Source organism: Thunnus thynnus, chromosome 18 (genome assembly GCF_963924715.1).
Source record: "Thunnus thynnus chromosome 18, fThuThy2.1, whole genome shotgun sequence".
In the NCBI taxonomy this organism is placed as follows: Eukaryota; Metazoa; Chordata; class Actinopteri; order Scombriformes; family Scombridae; genus Thunnus; species Thunnus thynnus.
In genome coordinates this window covers 23,461,685-23,483,678 of record NC_089534.1, presented here as the reverse complement: position 1 = coordinate 23,483,678, position 21,994 = coordinate 23,461,685, and the positions used below count along the sequence as shown (strand labels likewise).

The 21,994-nt window shown below is 38.6% G+C and overlaps 1 protein-coding gene across 1 annotated transcript in view; it reads right to left on the bottom strand.

Annotated features, from left to right (window-relative positions):
• Window positions 1-781: 781 nt before the first annotated feature.
• The window catches only part of nudt14 (nudix (nucleoside diphosphate linked moiety X)-type motif 14), a 32,458-nt gene continuing 11,245 nt past the window's right edge, over window positions 782-21,994 (bottom strand). The window contains exons 2-5 of the mRNA XM_067572205.1: window positions 17,675-17,718; window positions 11,247-11,311; window positions 9,836-10,130; window positions 782-7,293 (exon numbers count right to left, since the gene is read on the bottom strand). Coding sequence (XP_067428306.1) covers window positions 7,044-7,293; window positions 9,836-10,130; window positions 11,247-11,311; window positions 17,675-17,718 — 654 coding nt within the window. The 3' untranslated portion in view covers window positions 782-7,043. The remainder of the gene's footprint in view (window positions 7,294-9,835; window positions 10,131-11,246; window positions 11,312-17,674; window positions 17,719-21,994) is intronic.

The following is a 21,994-nucleotide window of genomic DNA, read 5'->3' as shown; positions in this document are numbered from 1 at the left end:
GCAAGTGCTGTGGATTTTCAAGTTCATCACAGTACTTGATGTTCTATGTTGTTTCAGTTTCCTATGGAAGTGAAAGAAAGTGTTTCATAACTTCATACAAACAGGAAAGGGCATGCAAAAGATTCAAAAGCCAAATAAAATATTATACGGTATGGCTAAAATAAAATTAACAATAGAAAATATATTGTTGAAAACCATGAATAGATATAATGGGAGGTAAATGTTTTCCACAGTGTACCATTAACCTTACTCTGCAAGAAAAACACTGAGATTCTATGTTTAGAGAATTTACTTTATATTATTTAAGCTTTTAAACGTTGCATGGATACTATGAACACTGTAGGTGCATAAACCTGCACTGCTTCAGTGTTTCATAACCTGAGGAAAGTCCCAAGGAATAACAATGAAACCCCTTAAACCAAAAGACAGAAAGGTTACCATTGTGGAATCCACATTAGTCACCTTGTCAAAACTATGTAATACACAGACTCTTAGTTCCTTTTAGAGCAATATCCTCATTGTTTTTCAAATCTTTCCTAAATGGCTCAAGAGGTTAAGATGGTGGTCCAGCTGGGGACCTGCTGCATGTTGTTTGCCATCTCTGTCTCCCACATTTCCTGTCATCTCTCTACTGCCACTATCTAATAAAGCCCCCCTTGACTGCAAAAGAGAAATTGCATTATTAGTGCAAACACATGCAATATTCTGGTAAACACTATGCATCATCCCACACACTCACAATTGTGACATTCTGAGTGAATAATGGCAAGAAAAAAAATAGTGATGTTTCGGGCATCCAACCCATTTTATTTCAACTTAATGCAGTTTTAATCCAACACAGTTAGTGCACATGCAAAGTATCATTTTAAATATATACTGTATGTTTGTACCAAGTGTCATGTTTTAAAAGTTTAATATTTCAACATTTAGGTAATAAATTAACAAAATTGAAACATTACTGAAAACACTGCCCACAATGAGTATACACTCTTAATAAAGCATAAAATACATGAGAACTTCAGAAAACTGCAATGTTCATGTTTTTACCTTTTTTCCCCAGAAAATATTTTTTTTTAAAAACAAAAAATCAGTGTAAAACACCAGAACAGAGAAAAAAAAAAATCACAATTGGACAAATTTCTTTATGTCTTTACTTTGAGAAAAATCATAATACTTTTTTTTACTTAAAGGTATTATGTGCAGGATTTCCACTAAATATTACACTACCTAATAGAATAACATATGTGCTACACTATATAGTCACTATAAACTGCTTTATAGCAGTAAATTTGATTATCTTCTGTCCTGCAGACTTCATCCAAAATTAAAAAGTGCCTTTTCCAGGATTCATGAGCAATTTGAGAATCACTGAATGTTTAATGACAAAGGAATTCAACATCGTCCAAATTATAATTTAACAGTAATACACCTCTCTTAATTAGAGAATACTACACATAGCACCTTTAAAAAACTGACATTTTCATGATAAACTGTAGCTCAGCTCATGGTCACAGAAAATAAAATACAGTAAGAAATTGTGACACATTGCACAAACCATGTAAAAGAAGAAAAACAAAACAATCACAGTTGAAGAAGCAACTACAGCATAGCCATGGGGGCACATCTATAAAAATCTGGTACTGATGAATTACTGTAAGAATTCTGTCACAACCGTGTGAGTGTTGACATTTCTGATGTGATGCTGAGAATTTGATATGTCAGCGCTTTTAGAAAAAAGCAAATGGACACAAAATATTTTTCTCATGTGCCTGAGTGATGGAGGTAGAAATGTCCAATGCTGAGCTAATGGTAATATCCAGCATAGGCAAGAATGAATTATACAACCTTTCACTTAGCTTGAGTATTAGTCTTACTGTATATTTAATAGAAGTACAGTATGGCTTACCAGTGGCACAGTCTGCAACCTCACTCTAAACTGCCAAAAGTACATTTACTTTTGTCATAGAGGGGAAGGCTAGGCTGAAGTTCTCCCAGAACAACGCCAATCACCAGTGTTACCGACTTTAACATGGCTTCCATTGGACTGAATTGGACAAATGCTATGAGAGTGCAAAGTTTGGCTTCTCACTCAAAGTTTAGTACCTTATAAAGAAAAACACACGTTTTAAACCAAATAAGATTATAAAAACATAACCAGCCACATTTGAATAGTTTATAAAATTAATAAAAAAATTGCTGAGTACAAAATAGACTGCAGGTTTGACTCCACAGGTGAAACAAAAATAAAATCCAGGCCTCACATTAATTAAATTTACTGTATTTAACTGGCTTCTTTCCATATAGAAGCTGGCTGAACCAGCTGAACCTGAAGCACCGCTGCACTGTTTGTTTCTTTTGGCTACCGAAATTACATTGTTACACTCGACCCCTCCCACCTGCAACTGCTATTTGTTCTCGTGGATGTCACGTCTGTTTTCGCTGTGTCAATCATAAATGATAATGCGTGTCTGTCGTAACACTCACTGAATGCACTCGATATTCAGGTAATAGCTGAAATGACAAGGGGGAAGGAGTGGAGTGTTTGCACTGGTGTTGGCTTGCTTAGCTAATAACGCCCACAGTGACAAGCCTTTAGAAACCTCGTATTTTTGCGATAATTTTCCCCGCAAAAAAACCCCCCCAACTATTTCAGCCAAAAGAGAACTCATGGCAACTTTCTACATTTGACAGGCACACTAAGTTACAGACTGGCCTTAAAAGTTAAAATGGCTTTTTCTGGTCACATTTTACGTCAAGCCAACTTCAGTGAACTGAGATTATGTTGAAAATACACAGATTGAACATTTTTTATATTTTTTTTCCTTCTTTGATTATTATGATAACTATGGCAAACCCATGGGGGCTACAAATATTTTTCTCAAGAGTCATTTCAAGACAAAAAGCAAGCATCGTCATTATTTTCTAATACCTCATACTAGACAAGAACTAGACAATGGAAAACTGTGAGCACCATTGGAAATCTTTCAGTGAGGTTGTTCCTTAAAACTACTTTCAATAAGTGTTGAGATACACTGAGATTATGACTAAAGAAAAGATTGTCACACGGAGGGGGCGGGAGTAAAAAAAGAAGGTAAGGGATTGATGAGAATAAAGTTCAAAACAAATAACCGTTTGAAAGCTAAAAAATGTATTTTTTAAATAATACAGAAAAGTTAAAGATAATACAGAGGCTGATTACCATGATGTTAAGTGTATTGAAAAAAACAGGATTATACATTTAAAAGTATTGTAACATTAAATGACAGCTTTGTTAGTGTTAAAGGAATAATCTTGAAAATTTTCATTGAAATAAATGTCTGTTTAGTCACTATCTATCGCTGAATGAGGGAACACAATGGTGATTGAGCCTATGACCCACTGATGAAAGCCCTTGCATTTTCAGTATTATGAACTGGGTGTCGGTAGCGACATTCCCAGGAAAAATCACAAGCGGCGCATTTAGTGACACGTTTTCCATCAACCAGCAGTGGTTGGTCCGCCAGAGATGGTAGGCGGAGCTAATGCAACAGACTTGCTCATCTTCAACTCATTAGTGTGTGAAGTGGCATACTGTTTTTTCCGGTCTCTGCTAGCATTGCCAACTGCCAACTGACTGACGTCACACAGGCGACACTGTTTGGATCTCTGGGACGTGAGGTCCAAAAACACACCTGCATTTACCGCTTATCGCCTTAGGTGCCGCCAAAGAGAACAAAACGGAGATCTTAGAGATTGTTACTTTAAGGTTTCAAGGTTTTCCAAAGGTGCTTTCCACATTTTTCCAAAGTGTCCTCAACTTAAAATCTCCCTCCAATGTTCATTGTTTAGGTAGATAAATAGTTTGTATATGTTTGAAATTTTGCATCATAATTTACAATTGATTCCAACAATGCAAAGACATTTAGACCATGTTCACATTAAGCTGGCTAAATTCATAAACAAATCTTTTTCTCTCTGTTTTGGCCCTCCATCCAGACTAAAACAACATTTTTCACCACTGAAATGGCAGTTGTCATGCGATGTCATGTCGGCTTCTTCTTTGGAAGAGGAAGAAGAAGAAACGCAATGATAATGACTGCAACGGCAGACAGCTTCATGCAAGTGTTGTTCTCTCTATTGTCTACTTTTATAGCTTGTTTAGAGTTAAATGTAGCTTTCTACAACCCTTCTCTTGCTTAAAATTTTTAATTTGCTTGCAATAAACACAATGTCAGGAAGCTACCCAGAAATACAGAATACAGAAATATTACACTGTTTCTTGTTCTTTGTTTTCTGTGGCTGAATTGTTCATCTGTCCTCCATGCATGCCCAGTAGGAGGAGAATTATCCATTTGGGCATCCTAATGTGGACGGAGGTATTTGCAGAAACGAGATGATGCCTGGTGTGGATGAGTGTCGTTTTTGCACGAATATGGCATTTCAGAATTTAGCCAGCTTAATGTAGACGTAGTCTTAGATTTGAATATCTACTACCATTCAGGTTGGGTGGCTCATTAATCCTGAGAGAATATGAATCTATTTAAAGAATAACATCATCAGAGTCTCTGTCTTCTTATAAGGAAATTAACAAAAATAATTTAAGAAATTCCAGCAAACTATACAATCCTGCATCAAGGAATGACTGAAAGACAGTAGCTTGATCAAGCAAAGGGATTGATAAATATGGCTATAAGGGAAAATGCATATATAGGCCTACCTATGCGGTTTGGGTGGAAATGTTCTTTCGTGTGACACCATGTTTAATGTGATTACTTAGCTTTGTTTGTGCAGGTGAGAATGATGCAATTAAACCTCAGGTGGCACCAAAAAAATGCACTGAGATGCCTGAAAAAAGTGATCTTTTCTCAGAGAACAAGAAAATGAGGGAATAACTCAAGGTTCTGTGGGCAAAAGAGGACAAATGTTGATTGTCAGCTGTTTCTCGCACTCAAAAATCCTTAAAGAACAAAATCAATCTTGAACTAATGCTCATCATTATTCACTTTATCTCAACCACAGAGAACATACTCAGTAAGTTGTGATACAAGAACTAGAATATTTGACATATTTCTGATTTTACTTTAACAACTTTTCATATTTTTACGGTGTTACTCGCAAATAATATTTTTAACACACAGCATCTTTTTTCGTATTTAAGTTAATCAAACCACCAAGAAATTCATGAAGGTCAGAAATCACACATTTTCCAACTCTGCAAGAGTAAGACTCTCATGCAGTATTAAGTCACTGCAGCAGTACTTCTTTTAATATCTAACTGTAGTAATGTATAAATAATGAGATGTGTTATCTGTTTTAAGTGAGCAGGAATTTTCTAAAACAATATCTGCTTTGCTTCTGTACTTGCATATTTTCAGCAAAACTACAAGGTAGGGGGGAAATTCTTCCTTTTCACATATTAAATAATAAATGAAGTACCAGCCCTTTTTGAATGAAAAAATACTAACATATTGTAAGAATTCTAAGAACTTTGTTTGCCTATCAAGCAGCAAGTGATTCTGAAATACAATACTATAATAAAATGCTGGTCATCATCACATCCAGAGATCCTCCCTGAATATGAACAAGGGTTTAACTATTGGGACCTGAGATTTTGGCAAACTGCTGTTGAGATTCACTTTGTGTGTTAGTGTCCAGAACTATTTCATTTTTACTACACTAAACCTCCCAAATGAATTATGATCAAAGGCAATCTGTTAAATGGTTGAAATCCTTCTAAACGTGCTCCTAAACTTTGATTAATGTGTTTAAAACCTCAACATGCTGGGAATTAAATGAACTGTTTAGAAATTACTTCATGAAAATCCTTAATACTGTATCTTTCCTACTGTATTTCATGTCTGTCTTTATCTCAGAAAAAATGCAACAGAAGGTAAAAAATTAGAATTCCTCCAAAATTCTACAAACTAAATTAAAACTCATCTTCATGTCAAAGGGTTATCAGATCATTCACTGGCAATGTTAGGTGCCAAATATACTGAACAATATACCTAACTAAATGTAATAATGCCATTTGAAGTGGATTTGAGTCTAACAAAATATAGTATGTTCCAAATCAGGACTGTGCTTGAGAACAATGACACACTGAAAAACAGAAATTAGGCCCTCGGTGCAGAGGTAGGTGTATGCTTTTTTTTCTGTGTAATGAAAGTCTGCTAATATTTCCACTGGTTTGACTCCATTAAAGGATTTCTAACAGAGTGAGAGTTGATTTCAGTGACACAGAGTGATTGTTTAGCCTGGGGTACTGTGATAAGTATTGCTTAAAGGCTGTGGATCAGGGTAATTAATTGAGGCGTGCCTGAACAAGTGGTGGTTAAAACACCCCTAACCACCTCGATCGTTACAAGGCCCCACCATTGACTAGCATAGTTTTTGCATTACTGGATCACGGCTTATGGGAATACTCCACTGCTTTTTAACCTTATCTCTATGTCTTTAATGGCTGAAGTAATGATCATTATAAAACATAGCACGGTTTATAGGTTGGGTGTTGTCTCGGTACATATGATATTCTGCTTGCACATTTTGTCTGGCAAGCAGAAATGCAAACATTTGCTTGCTAAAATGTTAGCCAAATGAAGCTAACCAGGCACACGTGGCTAGTTAGCATGATGGCCTCTACAAATATCCGGTGTATGTGAAAGATTTTTTGCTTCTGTAAATGCAGGTTAACATTCAACATCCACAATAAAAGCAGTGGAGTATTCCTTTACTCAAGGGCAGGCAAATGAAATCAGTGATATGCAGCCATTAATGACAGATGGCACAATAAATGAAATGATTAGCAAACAAAAAAAAGTATCAAGACGAGAGAAAAAGTGCCAGTGACAACCAGCTATGGCAAATCTGTTGTTAGGAAAGCTTAACAGGACAAAACTTAAAGATACCTGTTGGCAACAAGACAAGGGGCCCACCCTTCATCATGTTCCAATAAGCAAAAAGGCAATAAAGGATGAAGAGCCATTAGGGGAAGAGCGGATGTGCTGGGCCAGTGTTTGAATAAATTTGGGGTAAATGGTATAAAGGGGTTTGGTTAATACTAGTTACACGTTGGTGGAGATCTTGTACTTGGGAGACATGTTATTATGGAACCAGATGAAACTAAATATGACGCCCATGGTCTTGGGTATGCGCTCGTCATAGGCAAATGTCATGGCCTCGTGCAGCGGGACTTTGACCACCTCGATAAGCTCTCCCTCCCGTGGCTCACCTCCACCTGCGCTCACGCAGTTGTCGTCAGACACCTCGGCATAAAACATGGTCTGCTTGGAACCTGTTACTCCTACGCCTGACCTGATGGGAAAAAGGGGGAAAAAGTGCAATTATTTTTAAGGATTCCACATACAGTAGGGCTGGATTTGAAGATTTTGATACCACCGATTTAACACATGAAGTTCAGTCTACTCTTCATGAGGAGAACTATTCAGCCTGTGAAAACAGTTGTGTAATGTCCTCTAAAGTTTGAAAAAATAACCCTGGTGATGAGACTTAATAATTTTTAACAGAAACCCTGCGTTAAAAACTGGGGTTATAGAAAAGTGGGAAATTTGGGAGAAAGACGTTATCAAGTGGTATTATGGGAAATATGTTCTGAGCTTACTCCATACTGGGGACTAAAAGTCAGGATATTGCTGCCTCTGCTGTGTGGATATTGACTATTTTGTAAAAATCTGTCTCTTGTGAGTTCCCTAACTTTTAAGTGCTATGCTAAGTTGCTGAAGTACCCCTTTGAAGGGGTACTTCATTTATAAAGACTGAAGCAGGGGAAAAAGCTAGCCTGGCTTTGTCAAAAGTAAAAAAAAAAAGATCTGTACTACCTTTTCATGCTACACTAACCACTTCCACACTCTATAGCTCTGTAATTGATCTTCTCATGTAACTTGTGGAAAAAAGATAAAATATTTCCTAAAATGTTGAACTATTCCTTTAAGGTTCGATACCTAGCCTTTATCATATGCAGTACAAATCAAAATCTTTTTAAATACTTTTATTTCAACACAAACAGACAAAAACAAAAAGATTGGTTTAGAAAAATAAAAAATAAATGATTGTCTTAACCGTCTGATTTATCACTCATAACTGTTGTTACCGAGAAGATAAAAATGACACTTTACCGCTGTGCCCACACTTGACACCGACACATACAATGAGGTATGAAATCTGGCGAATTCTGTCTTCAAATGCTGATAATACGCAATACAAAGAACATAAAGGAGGGCTTTCTTTGCCACTTAAACCACACAGTATTTCTCTGCTGCAGAGAGCTGTGACCTGGTGCTGCTTTGTATCAGCACAGAGCTTCACCACACGATGTGCTCCTGTCAAAACCACCCTCATAGGGGTCATGAGGGTTAAGACGATACCTATCTATTTAATGGAAGCAGCCCACACATAACAATGGCCACAGACAACACCAACAGAGCTGGAGGAGGTGTGCGAGTCAAATCAAAAGCGCAGTTATGAGAACCGTCAGTCATGGCTGTCCAGGTGCTGCTGTCTAATGTGGGACTGCTCTTCTCCTTTCTCCCAGCACTTTGAACTGCTGTGTCTGGCTGTAGCTTGTTAATAATATACTGACAAAGATGGATGGTTCGCCTGATGCGTCTTTCCACCTCACTTACATGACCTCAGCAGCACTTGTGGTTTCTCTTCTTGTGGTTTCGTTTTTATCTGTTATTATTACAGGACTTCCTCTAAATCCTGACTGTTGCTGACTTTAGGTTAAATATTTTTGTGCTTTATATATTTTCAAACTGTAGTGTTTTCAAAACCGGATTCATCGACATACATGCTTTCCTCTGGGTGTACCGCATTATGTGTAGTTTCAGACCTCCGACTCGGAGGTCTGAAAGTGATACTCCACCCAAAATGTATCTTTTGACTATCAAACACTCAAGTCCGCTCTATTGAATCTGCCTCCGCCTCATTTATTGGTATGAATTCCTATTGTAGAATACTGAAAATGTCACTCACCCAGAAACTTGTTCAATTTAAAGAAACGCCAGAATCAAGATAGCCTGTTCCTCTGAATTATGGAAGAGCAGAAGGCAGGCGCTCTAAGGTGTGCAAACCAATGATTGCAACGCAGCTACTGACAAGCTTGACAAGGTCGTGTGTGAGGGATTAAAACATATGAGGGAGGACCCAAAAAATCCCGGAAGCCATCAATTGCACGGGAGTAGGGTGTAGTTACTGGATTCACCGCTAGGTTGCATATGCCTGCAGCTTGGTGAAACTAAAATTGGGAATGAAAAGGAGAAGATTTGCCGCCGTGGTAGAAATCCAGAAGAAATGCAGGAGGCTCTGGGCATGGGGACAAAAGTTGATACAAACATTTTTCATGTAGCCATTTTTCTAGCTCAAGCACAGATGTCCCCATTATTAATCCCACCTACTACAGTAATCATACAGCTTCCCCATCATGAAAACTGGCACTTTTCTCCAACCTCTCAAATGAGTTTTTGATAATCAAAAGATTTTGGGTCACACTAAAATTCTGAAGACATTTTTTTTATTTTTAATGCTACCTGATTTGAATTTCAGACCGATAAGTTGAAATAAATCCAGGTTACTTCTGAGTGAGCATAGCTCAAGGAGGTTTATAAATGTTAATGGAAATTTCACTAAATAGGACAACAAGAAATTAATTGTTAAGGGACATTAAATCCAGTGGGAGTGACTCAAACATATATACGACATAAAAGACAATGAAAACATTGTACTAAACCCTCCCTGTGTTAAGAGTTGACAGGTGTATAAGAAAAAATGAATAAATACTGAGATAGCTGAAGATTTTTATCAAGATTGAATACATTGTGTGTGGAAATAAACTAACCTGTAAGAAGTAATCCTCTTCAGCTTAGAAGCAGGCACATCGTAGCCGCACTCCTCCAACACCTCCTGTCGGGCGATCTCCTCCAGGGAGCAGTTGGGTTTGTCCACCAGTCCGGCACAGAGCTCATAGGTGACCCCCGCTGAGGCCGGGGGCCACGCAGAAGAGCTCTCCTTCTCTGAGGCCGACTGGCCCTCCTGAGACTCCGGGACAGCGGCTTCTGCAGCGCCCTCCTCAGTTTTCTCAGCAGACTGAGGCGGCTGCGTCTTGGTCCGTTCCCACTCGCACATGTATACAGCTGTGATGCAGGACAGAAGCACCGAATTACAATGATTCTCATAGTGTAATTGTGTAGCTTGTTGTGGATTTTTCATCTTTTTTTGCCACATATTTTTCACGATAATTTTGCAAGTTACAAAAAATATTACAGAACAAAGACATTTTTACAGATATCTGATCACTTCCTCAGTCTTTTTATTCAATATTTATACATATACAGATATTTCTAAGTTCATTAAATTACCACCATGTACTGTATAGTTTTTCTATGGATGATGAGTGAAAGTTATTCCACTCAAATATAGAAAACAATCATTTTGGCCATTTTTAAACCTTGCGAACTTTCATTCCACATTGATCATTTTTAAATATCTTGTGATTATCTGTGATCATGCAGCATGCAGGTTGATTCTTAAAAGCATCCCTCTAAGATGTAGACCTCAACTGAAAACAAAATATTAATGAAATGAAAATTGGCACCCCCAAGTTACATATTAATATTGTTCATTTAAATTTAGTTAGTAATTGTCACATTTACATCATTTTAAAGTTAAATGGAAAACATTGTGGACATGCAAACAAATAATATTAACAAATAACTCATCCAGATGTCAAATCATTGCAAAATATTGACAAATTTTTTTATATCAGTCCCAATACTACAATCTACTTTTAAGAAATTATTGTCTGAAACCAACAAATTGTTTGCACTCCTGGCTTAGAAATGGATCTCATTATAGGTTGTAGACAAAGTCTGATTTCTTTCAGATAAAGGACCATTTTTTCTCCAACAGCAATAAGAGAGGAGGGAAAAAAAAATATATCAATGCCCAGACTTCCTTGAATTTAGCACACTGCGGTGTGGAACAGTCCCTGGCGACTGCTAACAAAGGAGGTTAGGCTGCTTTTTTAAACGGGGCCTCTTGCAGTCTATTTATGAGACTGCATTGTTGCTCAGATCCAGTTGAATAAACAGGGATTGTAATACATTGCTTATTCAGTGAAAGTGGCCACAGGATATATATAACAATCTAGATCTAGAATGGCGACAAGAGGAAAATGAATAAACTGTGTTGCACAGTACTACTGGTCTGCTGCTTTGCGTGGTGAACAGAAAAGAAAACAGAAAACTCACCTGGACGGAACTGCTTGACGAGGACAAAACAGTGTGAGGTGGTGTTGAAGATCAGCACTGATACACTGAGGAAAAAGAAAAAAAAAAAGGTCAATGTTAAATAAAGACAAATCAGACAACTTTTTTGCCTTCATCATACATCATTTGTCTCTTTTAGCACATCCAGGACTTCAGCTCCAGGAGAGCTGTAGGTCATGGCTGAATCAGCTTTTAAATTCCTTATGATGGAATCACCAGTTATCAGAAAAAAAGGAGTAAAACCCAGAAGTCTCTGGGCTAAAAGAGTGATGTACCCACAATTATCTCTACTCAACTTGACAAATATATAAAACAAATCATCAATACCATGCTCTTCCTGGTTTATCTTTCATGATTAAATTGTGCCTTAAACATACATTATACTAAAATCTGACTAATCTAAAACTAAAGCATGAGCAAAGACTAGCCTACATTGTAACTCACAATGAAAGAAATTGTCATCATTTTTGAGGCAACTCAAAAAATTCAGTCTTCCATGGGGAATGCTGGTGCAATTTTACACCACCATCATCCAGTCCACCCTGACTTCCTCCATACTGGTTTGGTTCCCCTCACCCACCCAGAGAGAGAGCGAGACAGGCTGCAGCGCATCATCCGCTTTGCAGGGAAAATCATTGGCTGCAGCCTGCCCTCCCTCAATGACATCCACACCTCCAGTGCCAGGAAACGTGCCAGGGGCATCCTGGCCGACCCCTCACTCCCCGGCCACCACATATTCCAGCCCCTCCCCTCTGGGAGGACATACCAGAAAATTAAAACCAATACCATCAGACACAAGAACACTCCCCCCCCCCCCGTGCCATAAAACTCATTAAATCTGCCCCTGCACCTGCCACTTTAACCACCCCCCTCCACCCAGCGTAACAGTGTAACCATAACAGTGTCTGTGTTTTATGTTATTGTTAGATTTTTATTTATTTATTAGATTTTTTACTGAATATGAATATCTTTGCATGTTTTGAAAGCTGAACCAATGCAAATTCCTTGTACTTCTACACTTAGCAAATAAATGATCCTTGAATCCTTGATTTAAAAAACAAAAAAAAATTTAAGGCAACACACACTGTCAGTGTACAATGCAGACGTAAGCCCAAAAACTAGTGGCATCTCACAACAGGATACTATTCTAAGGGACAATCCAGAAAAGCAGCAATTTAATTTATTCCACTATCCATATTGGCACTTCCTAGCCACCGTATCTACAGTATAATCATCTGTATGGGGTGTGTGATGTGTGCTACTGTATGGGCGTCAAGTGTCAAATGTGTGTGAACCATTAGACTAAAACTCTTTAGTCTCTGAAATAATGGGACCACATTATTCCAGATTAAACCATGACTCCTAGGAAGCAGGATGTAAAGAAAGAAATAAGGAGGAAGGTCAGTGCTTCGGCAGTGGCACCCAGTTGAATTGTACAGGTGGTTCACTGCTGTGTGTGTGGATGTGAACTGAGACTGTCGCTGCCAGTGGAGACTTCAGGCCTGGGATCTGTGTTGGGAAAACGGATGTGTCTGAGGTGGCAGGAAGCCCTGCCCTGTTTTTCCCATGGTGAGAGGGAACCAGGAGACTGCTATTACAACTTCTTCTAGCTACAGTGCCTGGACTTATACTGTTTAAATATCTGTTTGCAACACTGATTTTTAAATTGAGAGCCTAATGTGTATTTCAACAGTATGTAGGAATGTCAGCTGACCTGGTTTATCTTTGCCAAAGGACATGATGATTGTCACTGTGACTGATTTCTGTGCTATGCGCTCAATGCCTGATCAAAAATTCTGTTCCTACTGCAGAAAATAAAAGTTTAATTCATAAAGTCATTCTGGATAATATTGAAGTCATAGGCTGCTGCTAGTCCCTGCAAATAACTGCTTACAGTATGAGAAGAAAAGGCTAGTTTTGCCCCAGCTGCCGATCAAAAAGACTCATTTTTCAAGAGCGGTGTATGGATTCAGCACTGCACTCCTATAACATTGTCAGAGTCACAATGGACAGTCACAAAAACATATCAAAATCAATTCAGCAGAAACAGAAATATCATCTTTTTTATTCCATGTATTATTTTTCCTTGTAAAAAACCTAGGAAAGGTAGGTAGGAAAGGAAGAGAACAGGTTTTGTCTCAAGAAATGGTCAGACGACACTTTGTTTGAATTAGTTTGTTTTAAGCATGATGCCTTCAGGGCTTCATATCAGTGTAAAGCATCAGCATCACCAATCACTCCATTATGCAAGTGTTTTTGTCTTAGCTTTTGTGCATAAATTACAGTGATATTTCCAAAGGGAAATTGTTACCAAATTTTGGCTTCGAAATCACTTCAAAATAACCTCTGTCCCAAATTCTTCTGAAGGTGCTTAAACATTCAAGCAATGAAAACCCATTACTGATGTATTTGACAGCCTACCACTGAAACAAGAAGTCTAGCACTGGAATACTACCACTGTAGAGCACAAGTATGGATAAGATAATGTAGTAGATCTGGGCTAAAAGTGGGACACACAAGCCTGAGGCATGGAAGCTGTCCCTTGAGGCTTGTCTGGGTCTTGTAGTGCTGTTCCACACCATTACTGCTCCTCTACAGCTTCCCGCTGAAAAAAATGCTCTAATGGTTAAACCAAAAAGCGGGCTAAACGGACGCTCAAGACTTTTCATGCACCGTTAAACTTGGTGCCTTCTCCAGGGGTCTTCCGGCTGGACCTGAGGAGCAGGTCTGAGGTGGTTATTGGTGGTGCTGTAAAGCTTGCATTATCAAAACTGTGGAATCAGGCTTCTTGTGGTACAAGAGAGAAAGTGGCTGACCTGCTATTTGACAAATTTATCTTTGATATATTGGACACAACCAACAATGTTATAACAGATTATCTCTTGTAAAGGTGCAACAATTAGTCGGATAATCAATTAAGCAATCAAAGTAAAAACTGCAAAAGCTCACTAGTTCTTGCTTCCGAAATGTGAAAATTTGGGGTTTTGGATCTTTGGGTCTTGGAGTGTTCATCTGACAAAACAAAGATTTTTTTATTAATTGAGAAAATAATCCGTAGATTATATCTAAGGCTGCAACTAATGATTATTTTCATTATCAATTAATCTGTCATTTTTTTTCTTGATTAATCGATTTGTTGTTTGGTCTAAAATGTCAGAAAATGGGAAAAATGACAATCACTGCTTCCCAAAGCCCAGGATGCAACGTTAAATGTGTTGTTTTGTCCTGACTAACAGTCCACAACCCAAAGATATTCAACTTTACTGTCAAAGAAGTCTAAAAAAAACTGAAAATATTCACATCTAAGAAGCTGGAACCAGAGAATTTTGGTATTTTTTCTTTAAAAAAATGACTCAAAACGATTGATAGATTATCAAAATAGTTGGCGATTCATTTTCTGTCGATCAACTAATCCATTCATTGACTAATTGTTGCAGCTCTAGATTAATCGACAATCAAAATAATCGTTATCCTTGATCTTGTCTCTGAGTCTACGAATTACATATCATTTGTACCCTCTAGATGTATTAACTGGGGATACATGACTGCTCAAACCTGCTCAAACTCTTCAAAGTGAGTGAAAGGTGTAAGACCCATCAAAGAGCTGTGTTTAAGGTCTATGGCAGCGATGATGTTAAAGAGCTCCCCATATGCTCATAATTATCTTTCTGCTGACCATGAACTCCTAAATATCCTGCACTGACAAATACTCTAGCTCTCATTAACAGACACTAACAGCAATAAAGAAGCACCAATATGTAAACACTCCCATAAACATGTAGGTGTCAAAATAACAAAGCAATGGGAGTTCGCCCACCCAGTCTACATGTGTTTTTGTAGATATGGAAGAGACTTATCACAGTATCCCTCTGGATGTCTTGGGCGAACTGCATTCATGGTGGTTAGTGAAGCAAGTTCTTGGTGAGTGTTTTGCCTTTTTACCAATTCTGCTTCATGGACAGCATCTCAACCAAGATAAGGTCAGTGTCCAGTACGGAGACTTCAAGATTGCCTCTCAGCTTTTTGCCAATGATTCAGTTCTGTTGGCTTCATCGGGCCCTGACCTTCAGTGCACACTAGACCATGATGCATTTGACAGGAAATGGGTTCAAGTTGGGAGTAAGTTGTTATGAAGTGAAGAAGTTCCAGTTTTCAGGTTCTCATTCGCAAGTGAGGGTACAGCGTGTCAGACAGTTGCAGCTTTTGCCAGCACTGTACCGAATTGTCCTGGTGAAAAGATGGTTGAGTTCAAAGACGAAGCTTGTGATTTACCAGTAGATCTCCCAATGATGATAAAGTCTCAGTACAAACTTGAAAGAACGAGACTGCGAGACGAGATATAAGTGGCCAAGATGAGTTTGAGATGAGTGCAGCCAAGATTAGTTTTTCGCAGCATGTCTGGACTCAACCTTAGACAAGGGTCAAAAGCTTGAACATCTAGAAGTAGCTGGGAATAGAACCAATTCTCTTTAACATTGAAAGGAATCAGCTGAGATTTGGGCATCTGATTAACATGACTCTGAATGTCTTCCTTTGGAGTTATTCCAGGCATGTCCAACTAGGAAGAGATCCAAGAACAGACCCAGAACATGCTGAATGGATTATTTATCCCATCTAGTAAGGAACACCTTTGAATCTTTGAGGAGGAGAAGGATGTGACTGAAGAGGAGGATGCCTGGGTTAACTTATGCTGCCTTTCCATGGATGGGTCAAGTCGTGAACATGTGTTTTTACCGTTTTCTCACAGCAGGGTATGGACTCACTGTTGTGATCCTGCTTGGTAGTAGAGCTGACCACTGTCAATCCTTGACAGCCAACCCGTGACAGTACGTATAACATCTTGAAGAGCCATCTAAGCTTAGTAAACTATTATTTAACTGGTACATATTCATGGTCATATTCAAGTGACTAGAAGCACAAGAATTTATCAAATTACTCACTTGGTAGAGTTATCTAAAAATCTAAAAAATGCACTTGAAATGTAACAAGAAGTATAAGCAAAAATGAATCCTGCTGAGAGGAAGATGTTATGCACATTTAACCAAAAATGCAAAACAAACCTGGGTCCATTTAATACATGCAAGTGGGAATAACACTTTGACACCTGGGAAAGGAGCTGGATGTTCCCATGGGCTATTCCCTTTTGCAAGTACAGGTTTGAGGCTTACTGCTTTTGTCTCAGTGGTACTATTTTCACAAGGACCACTCTTTGGGGTCAGGCGTGAGGGAAAGAGGGCTTAAATGACCTGAGACATACCTTGGTCCATTACAGTACCCCAGGCAAAACAGAGAAGGAACCAGAGCTTTGACACAAATGTGTGATATTTCTCTTACAGAGCCCCCTGTGAAGCTCAGACATTTATAGCCATTGCCAAGCAGAATAATGAGGCGCCAGTTCCCACAAAACGAGGTCTGTTGTGGTCTGAGCATCCTCTCAGTACTAGGCAACTCTCGGAGCTGCAATGATTAATCTATTAGTGGATCGACAGAAAATGAATGGCCAACTATTCTGATAATTGATACGTTTTGAGTAATTTTTTAAGAAAAAAATTCTCTGGTTCCAGCTCATTAAATTTGAACATTTTCTGGTTTCTTTAGTCTTCTACGATAGTAAACTGAATATCTTTGGTTATGGACTGTTGATCGGGACATCTGAGGTTGCCTCTTCGGTTTTGGGAAACAGTGATTGACATTTTTCACCATTTTCTGACATTTTATAGACCAAACAACAAATCAATGAATCAAGAAAATAATCAACATATTAATCGATAATGAAAAGAATCATTAGTTGCAGCCCTAGATGCCAAAGCCTATAGGTATAAAAAATACCATTAGAGAGATGCTAAATATAGGCTAGCTACAGATGAAAGGACACAGAAAAACAAACTGTCTCCATCACCAACTTGTGTTGAAATTCTCTTAAACTCTGTGCTGCGTTTTGGCTGAAAAAATATCTTTTGCAAGTCAAAGAAGGAGAGTAGATATAAGATTTAGAGACACACTGATAGTATGTGTCAGGATTGGTGCCAATCCAGCAAATTCATCCTCATCTGCTGATCTGAGTTTGAGTGCCAGAGAACAAGATCAGATTCAGACTGATGCTTTTGCAACAAGCTCTTTAGTTCGGCAAGTGTGTCCTGACATGAGAGTACTGCTGATTTTATATTTCATAGCTATTTCATAGGTTTCGTAGTGAAGTTGTGCAATCTAACCACTACTCTGTTTTATAAGACTTATTAAAAAATAATTAAAAAAAAAAAAATCAACTATACTCAAATTCTCTTTTATTTTTCTTACAAGCTGTACCACCTCTGTGTTTGTGTGTATGTGTATAATTATCCGTGCACCCACAGAATTAGTCTACATAGGCATTGCTTTCATCCAAAAGTAGTGAATAAAATGTGGTTTACCTGTCATGGGTTCGCATGAAGTCCCAGGATTTCTTTGTGCCATTCTGTGAAGGAAACAAAATAAACAGCATAAGTGAAGACAATAAAAGCAGGACTGTTTTAATCCTTAAGCAATGTAGTTAGACTGTGGTTATGTGAGTCAGAGTCTGTATGCCTCTCGCTCCCCTTGTTGCATATGATTTGAATGGCAGGATGTCAAATCATCTCTGATTTATTTAATATGATTACTGCAAAAGTAATCAGCTGCCGCATGACTGCTGCTTGCTTGGACATGTGTAAGTAACATCACAAACCAAACCCAACAAAAAGTGTATCAACTGTAGCAGCAACAAAAATGTCGATGAAAAACAAAAACTTTAAAGGTTCTATATGTAGGAATCAGAAATTCCTTCTCATTAGTGACACCTGTGGCGTATAAATAAGCTGTAGTCAACATCCTGGTGCTCGTGTTGCGAGACCATTGCAGGTGATGTCTTTTTCCTTGCTTACACTTCTCAGTTGCATAAAAGAACTCTAATGTTGTATTTTATACCGTGTTTCAGCAAAGCATCTCACCCTGTCAGTTAATAAAAAATGATTAATTAATGTAAATTGCTTCACAATTCTACATATAAGACCTTTAATGGTCATGATCTATTTTAATTATTTGCACACATGTTCTTGAAGCCAAAACTGAATTAGCAATGTACACCTTTATTCCCAATCAAATATATAGTTGATATTGTTGTAGTTGATAATCAAGTTAGCAGAGAGCTAACTGGAATTTAGCCACTCGGCCGGCGGAAGTTTCTAGTGCGCATGTTCTGCCCACAGAGCGTGGCAGTATGCATTCATCCAGCCAGCGTAGGAATGTCAAACCCGACACCAGATTAAAAACTCTGTATACTGTGAAATAAAGAGATGTATCTGACAGTGATAGGCTTAATCAGAATTGTGTGAACCCGTTTGGCAAGGGGTTGAATGTAACGGACGTTCATTTATAGGTAAAAGTTCAGCACTTCAGGTTTAAACGTGGGCAGTGATTGCCATGCACGTTGTGTCGAGGGTTATCTCATCACTTTGCAGACACATGAAAAGGACAATGAGGTTAACATCCCGATTGTCTGGTTTATTTTAAAGTTATTTTCATTCATAACAGATGGAGCGGGTATTTGCAGGTCTAGCTGCCAAACTGTACTGAGGGAAATTAAAATTATATGAAATTCATCACTTTTCTTTTTCATTCTTCACTGCCCTTTCAGTGTGAAATCAACAAATAGTTCTACTCCACTGCAACAGTTTCTCATGAGACTTCAGTCTTGCTGGTTTTCATTTTAGCACATTAGCATATCAACATGGTCAGAGTCAGTCTGCAAAGTGTTGTATGGTCAGTTCTGCGAGACAGGAACGGTAAATTACGCAGCAGTCACAGTGAACTAGTCAGATGAAGAGCTGCAAGTAACAGGCACTTAATTCAGTTTGGAGTTTTACCGTCATTCCTGTCATATGGAAAACTACAGGCTCTAAACGTGGTTGCTCATAGTATGCATGTCACAGTTTAAGGCTGCAATTAACTAATTATTATCAACATCAATTAATTTGTCGATTCTTTTCTCAATTAATCAATAAATAGTCTACAAAATGTCAGAAAAAAATGTCGATCACTGTTTGGTCCAAAGCCAGAGATGACGTCCTCAAATGTCTTGTTTTGTCCTGACCAATAGTCCACAACCAAAAGATATTCAGTTTACTGTCATATACAACTAAAGAAACCAGAAAACATTCTCGTTTCATTGTTGATTTATATATTTTTAATCAGTTAAATTCTAACCAGTAATCGGTTGATGAACTGAACCTTGTTTATTTGCAGAATTTTACGTATGTAAAGTAATCCCTGTAAGCAAAAAGCACAACGTTTTTTCCTACTTTCAGCCCAAGACGTCATCGGCTCGTGACGGAAAATTTTTATATGGTCATCTGCTCCACGCACAGCGTGCAAGTTCACTGCTCTGCTCCATTAACATTATGGCATTTTTCCATTGTTTAGGGGATAGTCACGCCAAGCTATGACTTGAGTCGAGCTGGCACACTGTGAGTGTTTTTCCATTACACAGCACAGCAAAGTAAAATAAGATGTTTACCTGTTGGAGGTGTGCTAGTCGTCTGCAGCTCTTCATCAAACATCATCATCACTGCAGCTCTTTCTGTTTGTACTGTTCCTTCCTGCATTATTTCTAACTGATCCACTGAAGAAAGAGTTATATCTCCATATGTTGTTGTGTCGAACGCTTTTTAGAGCTGCTGACGAAGCTCTATTAATTCTGTTAGGAATTTCATTTCATTTCCTGTTTCTTCACAATAAAAGTCTCCCATTATTTAGTAATTTAAAAGCTTTTATTTGTAGCAGTGAAGCAGGAAATGTTGGGTTTCCATTGGCAGTAACTTAACATAACTCTGATACGACTGCAGGCTTGTGGAAAGCTGGCCAATCAGAACAGAGTGGGCTCATTGGGTGGGGTGGGGGGGGCCTTCAAGAGATAGGAGCTAAGACTACCTGTTAGAGACAGAGGCTGAACTGAGGGGCTGCATAAAGGGCCAGTATAGAATAAATAAGGAGTTTTTTGAACTGTGAATCATGCAAAGCTACTCTAGTGGAGTCCCACAGTAAAAATATAGAGCTGGAAATGAGCATAATAGGTCCCCTTTAAACTATATATTAGTAGTCATTTTCAAAGATTTATGTTCAGTAAGAACAATTGCTCTTGGGGCTGAGTGCCACAGACACGCTGGGAAGTCGGTAAGTGCCAAGAGCATTTTTTTGGTTTTGGTCTTTTCATGGGATTTGTTGACAATAATAAAAAACATATAGAATATCTAGTGTATCCTTTAACTTCTTGGAGGTATAACCAGCAAAAACAAAATATCCAGCCCTCTCATAACATCGTAATTTAAAAGCCAGCCCCCTCAGTCCACACCAACACCAGAGCACACACTGCCACACACACACACTAACACACACATAGACACACCAATTTGGTATTGCCAGCCCGTCGCCACTCATATAGCATTGTAAATAACTCCATCCCAGCCCATGATGGCGGGGTCAGCATTTTTACAGAAGGGTAGCGCCCACCCTCCGATTCCCCCCCAATGTCACCCCGGTGAGTAAGTGGCTCAAGGTTGAGCCTTACTGCCCGGCCACCTCAGTATTTACATGTGACGTCAGAGGTGGGAGCTGTGTGCAGGCAATCTCCACTAACCTTGAGGCTCAGGGGAAAGATGGCGACCAAAACACAGTGGTAGCGGAGCAGTTTTCCAGACAAACTAGGCTGCAGCCTGGTAAGATGAGTTGTGGTTGTCGGTTGTGTACAGCTGGCATGGGCGGAAGTCAAGGACCTTGCCTAGCCCCAACTGTGGACATCGTCACATGCCAATTTGGTAGACATCGGCCAACCCTAATATCTAGTATTGTTTTTACCATTTGCATCAACTAAACAAATGTGTGAATTAAACTGAAACATAAGTATTCCTCTCTCCACATCATATGCTGTATAAATATAGTAAAGTTGGCCTATATTTTCTATGCCTGAGGAAATATGGCCTTGATTCAAATTTAGGCTACACCTCCTCTCCACCCACAAGCTCTTTCAGACACATGGATGACAGCTTTCCCAGAACAGGCTTATTTCAGCTACAATAGATTTGTCTTCTTCCTCTGTGCGTGTGCCGTGGTGCAGTTTCAGTACCACCCAAGAAATGGGAGGATGTGAAATGGCAAGCTAATTGCGCTGATAGAATCAGACATAATAAAGCTACTGTTGTGGCAACAGGATTTGAGTTAGGATGTGATGCTGTGTCAAGATGTACTCTGAGCTGCAATGTGCAACTTTTAGATTTCTATCTAAAGGAAATAAATCAGGTAGATTGAAGAGTGAGAGGGAGTTTGTTTCCTTTCACATAAGTCTCTCACATTTCCTTAAATTCTCAAATGAATTCTGATGTGGGATATAAATATCACAGACTGAATATGGTTGTAGAAAATTACAGAGATGATAATAGTGTAATACATTCACATTTGCATCTAAGTAGGATGTTTGAGGAAAGCACTGCAATGCTTTTATTACCCAATTTATCAACAAAATCTTATCTCCTTAGTCATCCATGAAAGTTACAGTCATTCCTACCTTCCACCCAGCTTCTATTGAAAACAAAAGTCCTCAAAATCCTCTCAACAAACATTCAAATTACATTGTGCAAGACCTAGCAGGTCACCGCCACAGGGCCTCAATGAAGCCAAACTAGTGTAGCGGCGTTCATGCATCATTAACTATCATGTTAGGG